Source organism: Cynoglossus semilaevis, chromosome 10, assembly GCF_000523025.1.
Source record: "Cynoglossus semilaevis isolate Cse_v1.0 chromosome 10, Cse_v1.0, whole genome shotgun sequence".
Classification (NCBI taxonomy): Eukaryota; Metazoa; Chordata; class Actinopteri; order Pleuronectiformes; family Cynoglossidae; genus Cynoglossus; species Cynoglossus semilaevis.
The window spans coordinates 8,166,264-8,176,294 of NC_024316.1; the positions used below are offsets into that span (position 1 = coordinate 8,166,264).

The 10,031-nt window shown below is 41.7% G+C and overlaps 2 protein-coding genes across 10 annotated transcripts in view; one reads left to right on the top strand and one right to left on the bottom strand.

Annotated features, from left to right (window-relative positions):
• The window catches only part of vps13d (vacuolar protein sorting 13 homolog D), a 34,080-nt gene extending 26,572 nt beyond the window's left edge, over nucleotides 1-7,508 (top strand). For all 9 annotated transcript variants that reach the window (XM_017036002.2, XM_025059091.1, XM_017036005.2 and 6 more), the window contains 16 exons: nucleotides 1-102; nucleotides 263-420; nucleotides 573-681; nucleotides 888-1,058; nucleotides 1,233-1,337; nucleotides 1,467-1,616; nucleotides 1,786-1,935; nucleotides 2,247-2,343; nucleotides 2,417-2,562; nucleotides 2,697-2,831; nucleotides 2,923-3,090; nucleotides 3,170-3,302; nucleotides 4,140-4,335; nucleotides 4,540-4,671; nucleotides 4,752-4,992; nucleotides 5,545-7,508. In XM_017036002.2, the coding sequence (XP_016891491.1) occupies nucleotides 1-102; nucleotides 263-420; nucleotides 573-681; nucleotides 888-1,058; nucleotides 1,233-1,337; nucleotides 1,467-1,616; nucleotides 1,786-1,935; nucleotides 2,247-2,343; nucleotides 2,417-2,562; nucleotides 2,697-2,831; nucleotides 2,923-3,090; nucleotides 3,170-3,302; nucleotides 4,140-4,335; nucleotides 4,540-4,671; nucleotides 4,752-4,992; nucleotides 5,545-5,685 (2,334 nt within the window). In that variant the 3' untranslated portion in view covers nucleotides 5,686-7,508. The remainder of the gene's footprint in view (nucleotides 103-262; nucleotides 421-572; nucleotides 682-887; nucleotides 1,059-1,232; nucleotides 1,338-1,466; nucleotides 1,617-1,785; nucleotides 1,936-2,246; nucleotides 2,344-2,416; nucleotides 2,563-2,696; nucleotides 2,832-2,922; nucleotides 3,091-3,169; nucleotides 3,303-4,139; nucleotides 4,336-4,539; nucleotides 4,672-4,751; nucleotides 4,993-5,544) is intronic.
• The window catches only part of LOC103384890 (immunoglobulin superfamily member 21-like), a 7,559-nt gene continuing 4,805 nt past the window's right edge, over nucleotides 7,278-10,031 (bottom strand). Inside the window, exons 6-11 of the mRNA XM_008318581.3 lie at nucleotides 9,955-10,028; nucleotides 9,298-9,817; nucleotides 8,736-8,836; nucleotides 7,625-7,817; nucleotides 7,514-7,543; nucleotides 7,278-7,419 (exon numbers count right to left, since the gene is read on the bottom strand). Coding sequence (XP_008316803.1) covers nucleotides 7,334-7,419; nucleotides 7,514-7,543; nucleotides 7,625-7,817; nucleotides 8,736-8,836; nucleotides 9,298-9,817; nucleotides 9,955-10,028 — 1,004 coding nt within the window. The 3' untranslated portion in view covers nucleotides 7,278-7,333. The remainder of the gene's footprint in view (nucleotides 7,420-7,513; nucleotides 7,544-7,624; nucleotides 7,818-8,735; nucleotides 8,837-9,297; nucleotides 9,818-9,954; nucleotides 10,029-10,031) is intronic.

Here is a 10,031-nt window from a genome sequence, read left to right on the forward strand (position 1 = left end):
AATGCTGAGAAAAGGCATGGTGGGAACAAGCGTCTGGTGAGCTGTGCTGAGCTTGTCTTGGATGTAGACACGAAGACTCAAAGGGTTATCCTAAAAAAGAAGGTAGAGTTTAAGGTGTAATGTGGATTATCCTAAAGGTCACCCTACAGCCTCTGAAGAAATAAAACTAAACTTGTACAGAAATAATCATAAAATCAGTTAATGAAAACAACCAACACAATCAAAGAGGTACTTTAATCACACTGCATTTTTATTCCTGCAGGAGCCTGGGAAACGCTCCCAGCTGTGGCGGATGACTGGGTCTGGAATGTTGTGTCACGAAGGATCGTCTCCACCTCAGAGTAAACCGGCTCAACCACGTCCACTGGATTCATCTTTGGTGCTGGACATCGCTGGACTCGCAGCTGTCACTGACAACAGGTTTGTAAATCTTGGTGTTCGTGTGAGGATGACACGTACGAATTAATGTTGGGAAAAAACTGCTTAAAGTGCAGTGCAACTGATTTTAGAGCTTTTGTTTTCAGGGACGTAAAATTAAATGTACATTTTTTTTGTCTTTTTTCATTTATCAGTTATGAGCCTTTAATGTTAAGGAGACCAGATTCCCGCCGCAGCACCACCCAGACCTGGTATTTCAGCTCAGGAATGCTGACATGTGGTCTTCCAAGGCTGGTCGTTCAGGTACCTTGCTAACCTGTATTTATAAGTCCAAATGAATCTACAGTTTGTTATTCACTATGTCACTATTAAAGTGTTTGAAGAAAATGTAGCCATACATTTCCACTGTAACACCACGTATACAGCATTAAGATAATATTTCTTGGCCATCATTTTGTTTTATTATGTCTGATTCAGTTAGGTTTACAGAGATTGTCTTGTACCCTCAGGTAAAGGATGGCGTGTCAGGCCTGTACGATGGAGCAGAGGTGGTGCTCGGACCAGACTCTGGGCCCCTAAACCCAGACCCTGAACAACAGTTCATCAACCAGAAGATGAGACCTGGTTCTGGAGTTCTGTCCGTTCAGGTTCTGCCCGATGGACCCACTCGTGTCCTGCAGGTGAGAACACATCCAAAACTATACTTTGAGCAGAGCTTTTATGTCATACAATGTACAACTGGATTACCTTAATGTTCTGATAGTTTTCTTTGCTGATGAGATCATGTTGTCAGTCAAAAGAAGCTATTAACAGTGAGGCTCAACATGACTTCTTCTACTTTCCTCCAATATTAGATCAGTGACTTCAACCAGAGGAGAATGAACCGGAACTCACCAAGTGCAGAACAGGACCAAAGCAAAGAAAATCCTAAGAAGAAAGAAACTGAGCAAGAACTGGAGGTAATGGCTTTGATTTACATCATTTAAAACAAAAGCATGACATTTAGCAACTTGGTTTCCATAAAATTTCTGCAGATTTATTTTTGTAATATCTAGTTGTGCAAAATTAAACAGTTGTTTTGTTTGTAGGTGTTGGTAAATTTGGATGAAGGTCTGGGTGTGTCTTTGGTCAGTAAAGTTCCAGAGGACCTGGTGTTTGCTACACTGACTGGTATAGATGTTCACTTCACGCGCACAGCTCTCAGTGAGGTGCTGGAGCTGAGCATTCAGAACATTCAGGTGAGTTGACTCCAGGCAAGAGACAACATGGTGCCACTGCTTCATCTTCATCCAGTGATCCTAACTGTAGCTAAATCCTCAAATCAGACATTGTTAAAGCTTATGTTGTAAAATGAATGTGTTACAAATCTGCTCTCAACAATCTTCTTAATGATTCTGTGGTTTTCAGGTGGACAACCAGCTGCTAGGAACCACACAGCCTGTCATGTTGTGTGTCACTCCAGGTTCTAGTGAGGGTACCACCTGTGAGAGTGGCCCAGCCCTGCAGATCAATTCCGTCAAAGTTCCCAGCAAACTGATGCTCACTGATCTTTTCAAAGTGAGTGAGAGTCAAGCCCTGATGTCATGAACAGTTTCAATTCAATTCCATTTACACCTCTGCCCTTCTTCACTCCCTCCCCACCCCTAAAACTGGGATTAAAGTCAGAGAACATAGCTTGAGTGTGACAGATGCACACGCTCACTTTTTTATGAAAAACTTGCTCCAGGATCTCGATCCCATTCCACTCACAGAGCTAACATGCTCTGTGTTTGCACTTACAGGAACAAGTGTCTGGATTGTAATGTTATGTGTTTATGCAATATTAAACTTGTGTGTCTGATACTGATATAACCCTAATATGTTGTCAGCACCTGATGGTAACAGCCAGGCGTTTCACTGTCATCATTGAGGAGACACTGCTGCTCAAACTCCTCAGTTTCTTTGGATACGGACAGATAGAAGCTGGTGAGTCTCCAGCCTCCTGTAACTTTTATCAAGAAGACTGGTTTCGTAAACCTAACACCTGTTGTGATCTCAGAGCTGGAGAGGTTTGATGACCTCCATGAGAAGCCCAGTGAAGATGCAGGAACTCTGAAGCGTTACTACTTTGAGAACCTTAAGATCAGTCTCCCCCAGATCAAACTAAGTGTCTTCACGTCTCACAAGCTGCCTCCGGATCTAAAGGTCAGCCATCAATATATTTTTTGGTCTAAAAGCGTTTCTTATCTCTGACCATGTTTTGTACAATACAAATGCAAAATCGATGTTTGCTGCTGAGCTCTATCAGACAGGTTACCATTTATTCTGGTTCTCTTTAGGCTTTGAAAGGAACTCTGGGAATTCCTCTGGTCCGTTTTGAAGATGCGGTCATCAACATGTACCCGTTCACTAGAGTGCACCCCTATGAGACCCAGGAGATCATCATCAATGACATCCTCAAGCACTTCAGAGAGGTTAGACTGAGATTATTGCAACAGAATGGGTCTTAAATCACTCGTGATGACCTTGAAGTTCAAACCTCTGTGTGTTGCTTCCTGTGCGAAGGAGTTGATCAGTCAGGCTGCTCAGATTTTGGGTTCTGTGGACTTCCTTGGGAACCCCATGGGCCTTCTCAATGATGTCACTGAGGGAGTGTCAGAGCTCATCAAGTACGGAAACGTTGGCGGTCTGATACGCAACGTGACCCATGGAGTGTCCAACTCAGCTGCCAAGGTACGAGATCAACTCATAAGTGTAGAGCTGTGTTTAACTGTGCGGTGTCTGTAACATACTCTCTGTTTGTATGTCTCAGTTTGCCGGGACTTTATCAGATAGTTTAGGAAAGACCATGGACAACCGACACCAGAATGAGCGAGAGTACATCAGATATCATGGAGCCACCAGTGGAGAACATCTGGTGGCAGGGATTCATGGACTGGCTCATGGTAAAGTAATAAATATTGTACATTTGTATTACTGTATTAGTCTGTGGTTGGTCATATCACCAATCAACTCAACTTTGGTCAGTGACCTGCATAGTTTTACCTTAAGCATAATAAGTATTATTTTAAGATACTCCTCAATAATTTTCAAGACATTTTGTTAAAATCATGTCATTGCCATGTCTGTCTGTTTATTTAGGTTCTGAATAACTTACCTTTTGGTATTTTGTGCTGTCCATGATCTATCTAGTTTGAAGTGGCTTCCATTTAAGAACCACAAAAACACTAAATAAGACTATTTTTTCAATAATTTATTTAAATGCATTATGTTCATTTGCATCACATAAAAATGAATGGTCCTAGTTTGACCCGTTGATAAAGTTTGAAGACACCTGCATCCTTGCCTCTAGATGGAGCCATTTCACAACCTCAATTTGAGGTTTTGTAACCACAAGACGTTCATGTATGAAATCATTCCCATGTCACAGGACAGGACAGGTTTTATAATAAGGGCATGTGTAAGCAGATCAGTCATATTAAGTCAGTAGAGATTAAAGTTCAATAAAAATGTGTCACATTGCACATTGAGTTCCCACAGAGTAAAGATGTATGAAATAATCCACAGCAGGATTGAGTTTATCCTGCTGGATTTCACATACAATAAATGAGTGCTGTGCTGTGTACGTGTCGCTCCGATTCATCAGATGTTCTAAAGCTCTCTACGTTCACACTGTGTTTATCTCTGTAATCTCACAGGCCTTCACTCTGTATATAAGAAGCTTATTACCTCTGTCACATTTGATTTCTGCTCATAAAATTTGACATTTTGAACTCTTCCAGGTATCATTGGTGGCATGACCAGCATCATCACCTCCACAGTGGAGGGGGTGAAGACAGAGGGGGGAGTCAGTGGCTTTTTCTCAGGTCTGGGAAAAGGTCTGGTGGGAACTGTGACCAAACCAGTGGCAGGAGCTCTGGACTTTGCATCAGAGACGGCGCAGACTGTGAGGGACATGGCCAGTCTCAGTAACCACAGGTCAGGTCCAAACTCCAAACATTTCATTCTTTGTGAAAATGATGTGCTTATGTTTTGAACAAACACTTTTTATTACAATATGAAATAATATTATCTAAACCCTTGTGCCAATTTCAGTCCTACACTTTTTTGTTGAAACTCCACCAAAATAGTGATAAATTCATCCTACAGACACTATGCGTTATTGTTTCTGTTGTTGGTCAGGCTTGGTGTGCAGCGGGTCAGAAAGCCTCGCTGCTGTAAAGGACCTCAAGGTCTGCTGCCAAGATATTCTACAACACAAGCTGATGGTCAGGAGCAGCTTTTCCGTCTGACTGACAACATCCACTCTGAGTTGTGAGTCCCAGTGTTTCTTCATTCACAGCTCATCTCCCTTTACATCACAGTGAGGCCTAATTGTCTCTCTCCCACTCCAGCTTCATCGCTGTGGAGCCCATCGACACCTACTGTGTCCTCATCTCCTCCAAAGTGGTCTACTTCCTGAAACCAGGCGACTATGTGGATCGAGATGCCATTTTCCTGGAGGTCAAATACGATGACTTGTACCACTGTCTGGTCTCTAAGGATCATGGGAAAGTGTATGTGCAGCTCACGAAGAAGGCTGAGAGCACCAGCAGTGGAGTGGCAATTCCTGGTCCCTCGCACCAGAAACCCATGGTAAGTCATTTACAGTACTTGTATTTGTCCTCAACAGCCATGACTATTCAGTATTTACCGACTGTTGAGATATTGGAGTATTCCAGAGTTAATATTCCTAAAGAGTAGCAGAGCCATATCTCAAACTGATCTGGAACTGATCAAAAGATCTGTTTTTTTGGTTTTTATGAGATCGCCTCTTCCTCAGTGTCAGCACACACGTAAGCACCCATTGTGATAGCCATAATGAAAGGCAAAAAGAATGAGAATGCAGCACAATCCAGTGTGTGGCGTACAACCAGCGAATGTAAACAAAGCTGTCTTTCGCAAATAGCACTGCATGGCAAGTATCTGTCTGCTCCACTCACTATTTAGCGAGTTTCAACACTGTACGTCGGAATTATAGAACGAGACCTTCTTAGTAGTTATGGGAGATGACGACAAAACTACAACCCCCCCCCCCCGTATTGCAGTGGAGTGGAGGTCTGGTCTGTTGTTAAATAGTTCCATGAACTTTATCTGCACTCTATATTAGTGTAATCGTTTTTGATCACATGACAATTTCTCCCACAGGTCCACGTGAAGAGTGAGAATCTCGCCATCAAAATCTCTCAAGAAATCAACTATGCCAAGAGTCTGTACTACGAGCAGCAGCTGATGCTGCCTGTCTCTGAGAACGAGGACTCTCTACTCCTGGACTCCCTGATTATGTGAAGGTCTGGAGGATTACTGACTTTTCTGCTTTTATTTATTTTGTAGGATCAGAATTTTTAAAAGTGGACAATAGCGTGCACCTTCATGTTGTTATGAACTGCTACATACCTGTACAGACTTGTACATGGAGGAACACTTCTGACTGACAGGTAGTGTTGGTTTGACTGCGTGTGTGTATAAAGGAAGAAAAAAGGAAGGAACGAGCAACATAAAGTTCCTCTGCTGACTGCAGCAGGTCGTCACACAGGTTTGTGAATAAATAGAATAATGTACATAGAATCACACAGAAAAACACTATATATCAGTGTACATACTGTAATAATAATGAAGTATGTAGTATAAGAACAGAAGCTATAATGTGAAATGTAACTGACTGCCTTTATAACTCTATTTTGTGTATAGGATAATGGGGTGGGGGGGTGGGGGTGAAATGCACTGACACATACACACACAGAGGGGTGGAACCTGCAGCTCACTGCCTCAAATACCGTACTCTGGAGTTGTCCAATAGTTGTCTCCGTCTCTGCCTTCACACCATCGTAGTCCAAGTGTCTCCACGTTTTAGTCTAGCAGCCTTTTTTAATCAGCTTTCTGTGTCTTTGGTCAGCCTTAGTAATGCTTTTGGTTAAGTATCAGAATCATGGGATTTGTTTTTTCTAGATTACCTAAAAAAAAATTGTGTACTTGAAGGCAGCAGGAGTCAATTAGAGGACAGGTCTTTGAATCGGCCATTCTGTAATAATAACAGTCACACGGACAAAATAATGCTTTAAATAAAACCAACACGACTGCAGCACACACTGTGTGAACATTCATTCATCTGCTGCTGCTGCTGCTGCTGCTGCTGCTGCTTAATCTTTTCCTGGGTCGCAGTCATCAGGCAAGGGCGGTGTAATCCCTAGTTAGTCCACCAGTCTTTAACAGGGCCAAAAAGACCTGAGATTAACCTAAGTAGGTATGTTTTATACTGATAAAACCAGAGTAAGAACATACAAACTACATCCAGAGAGACGATCAGTAACTACTTCTGTAAGGCAGTGACCTTGAGAACATCTGAAAAAACACTAATCATGTATTAATTTTTATTGACCATCATAATACTTGTAACAAAAGCTGAGTGTTTTACACAAATACACATCACAGATAAAAATTACTCCAGTAAGAAAATATTGGTACTGCAGTTAAAATTAATTTTAAAAGAATAATATCAGTCGAATTAAGATGCATGTTGTACAGCATAAACTGAATTTTACCTTTGTAATTGTAATTCTGCCTCTGGATTATTTTTAATTTATGTAACAGCAGTAAATCTCTTCCCTACAACACATCATATGATAATTCGATTTCAGATTACACACTGATTAAACAAAGAGTATAAACATGGTTATAAAATAATTTTTTTGAGGGGGATTTAAACATGGAGGAAGAAGAGAAAATAATGTATAACAGTAGTTGTGAGCTATGGTGTGACATAAGAAGAGCTAAAGAAATTGTAAAGCTCCTACTGTACCTTTGATAGTCTTTGATAGAAATTCTTGAAAGTTCTAGAAGCCATATGGAGGTTTCCACTGTGTTTCCACTAATGACGGAGCCGAAGGGAAAATTTCCTCAAAGCTGTAAAGCTCAGTATCAGCAGCAGAGTCATGGATCATGACAGCTCACAGATGATGTTCAGCAGCGTCAGTAGCAGGAAGGTTGGTGGGAGGGAACACCGACTGATCGCCACATCTGTAGCTGCAAAAAAGCAAACAAACACATTTTGATCACAAATGACACGCCCCGTAACACACAGTGAGGAAATAAATTAAAAAAAAAAGAAAAAACCTACCGACAAGTTGTTTCTTTAGTCTTGGGTTCTCTGTGAAAACACACACAAGTATTCATTACAGGTGCACTGAACAGATGAAGACTAGGAAAATCCAAAAGAATTGTCGCTCACCAAACAGAATGAGGCGTGTGTGAGTGTCTGTAGATCCAAGAGGATTCTGGGACATGCAGCGGAACATGGAGCCGTTGAGCTCTGCAGGAACCCTCTCCAGGACCAGCCTCCTGCCGTGATGCTCCTCTCTACCGTCCAGCAGCCGTCCACCCACCATGGTCCAGGTGAACATGGGCTCAGGGAACACCTCACTCTGTGGACACACATGGTAGAACGTGGCAAAGTCAGGTAATACACAGAGTAGTTACTGGACTGTAGCGTTATCAAATTATTTATTACCAGAGAAAATAGTTACTGTGTACAATTTGTGTTTAAAAGATACTCTCTTTAATTTGTAGTAAAACAGAATATATATGTGATCATAATTTTACTTGTGTACTAGTAAAATGACTGGTCTAAAAACAAGTAAAAGTAAAGTGGTGCAAGTTGTTAATTTTGTAGTCGAACTAATTTGCTTCTGAAGACCTTGGACTGGTTTCACACAGCAGTAAAAGTTCCTTGCGCTTTGTTGCAGAATAACCCAGGGGAGAACTGGGTTACTGATTCAAATCCTGGCCTCAGACAACATTAGAGTTGTTGTTATACTTTGCAACTTTGACCTTTGACAAAATGATTGAAGTTTGAGTTCCATCAAACCTCAATCATGTAGCTGGTTGGCTAAGGACTGTGAAATTGTTGCCCTGGGTTCAATTCCCAGACCGGGCAACACTGAATTTTAGTTGTCATTCCTTACAGCATTGTCCTATCCCACGAGCCGGAGCTGATGCATTCTTCATTGTTGGTAAACCCCCCGCCCATTTTTTTCTTTTTCTTTAGCATATCATTGGTAATTCAGACAAACAATATTTTTGGTACTTCAACCTTTAATTAAATGTAACATATTATACTAATAATATTCTCAAAAAGTCTTAAAAAATACTTTTTTGAGAAATAAAATATAAAAATACAACAATTACTCTTGAAATATGTAGCTAAATGTGACCAAAGAAACCACAATTACAAAAGAAGGGGAACATGTTCTACAGCTATTTTATCTATTTTTTTTTTATCTAGTATTTTTCTCTGCCTATATACAGTACAGTTTATATACTTCCATTGTGTAAGAACTCACAGCAGAAGGTCCCAGTTGAAAGTCCTGGACTATGATCTGTACTGTGTCTCCCACCTTTGCCTTGCTGGGGCTCATGGAGAGTTTGGGTCCTCGTGGAGCGGCTGAAATAAGAAGCAGATATAAATGCTGCTGCATTTATATATTCACATTTACAGAGTGGTCAGTGATGAAGGCCTAGAGTTATCTCAGTTAATACACTATACCATTCTTCACCTGCTTAGAAATGATTTATTCTATTTGCATCACTTATGTTATTAATCAGCCAGAGGCTCTCTATGACTAAGTCTGTTTGCTGTTCTCTTTTCACTATGAATTAAAGTAACAATGACATGCCCTCATATTTTTCTGTGAAACCACGCTTTTGTTTTTCTTAGTGCAACTATCGAGTCTAATGGTATCTCACAAAAAGATAATTTTTAATTAGTATTTCAAAAATGAAATGGCTTATAAGAAAAAGTCAAACCTTAATAATGGATGTTGGATTCATTATCATATACATATGTTTCTCCAGCATGAGATGATTTCTCCCAAATATTCCCTCACCCTCTGGTCCCTGACTCACCCAGAGTGACCTCAGCCTGCATTGGCATGGACAGAGCTGGATGGCTGACCTCACAGCTGAACAGCGCCTCGTTGTCCAGCTGAGGGTTGAGACTCCAGGTCAGCATGGCTCTCACCTCGATGGTCCCGTCACCAGAAGGCTGCTGCTGCAGCTGGAAGTAGTAGAGAGGGTCGCTGCTCTGGACCCAGCGTGGAAACTCCCGGCTCACCACCGTCTCAGGGATCGTCTCAGTGGTGGGCTCTGGGCCGGGCTCTGAACTCTGCTCCTCAGCCCGTTCTACAACACCAGGTTCATCCTGACCCAGGTGAGACTGCTTCACTTCTTCTAACAGAGACACGGTCTTTTGGAGTTTGGTGTCATCGAGGTCCCGAGTGGTGAGAACCTGGGAAGTCCAGTGTCTGGTCTGGCGTCTGCCTCGGCTCTTGTCTTTAACTGGGGCTTTGCTTTGGTCCTCAACCGGGGACAAATACTGAGAGGACGGCTGCACATCAATGAGTTCACCATCCCTCTTAAAGTACACCTGATGGAACAGAAAGTTGAACAGGTGAAATTGAAGGTTTGACCTCCATGTAGAAGGGGAAGCAGAGAAAGTTATATTTCACACATTGAAAGAGGAAGAAAAAAAAGGATTTAGGACCAAGAGTTTTTCCATCTCACCATGGGAGCAGGTTTGGCTCCTTTAACTATGCAAACAAGAGTGAAGTTCTGGGCTTCGTAGCGGCTGAAAGGAGCTG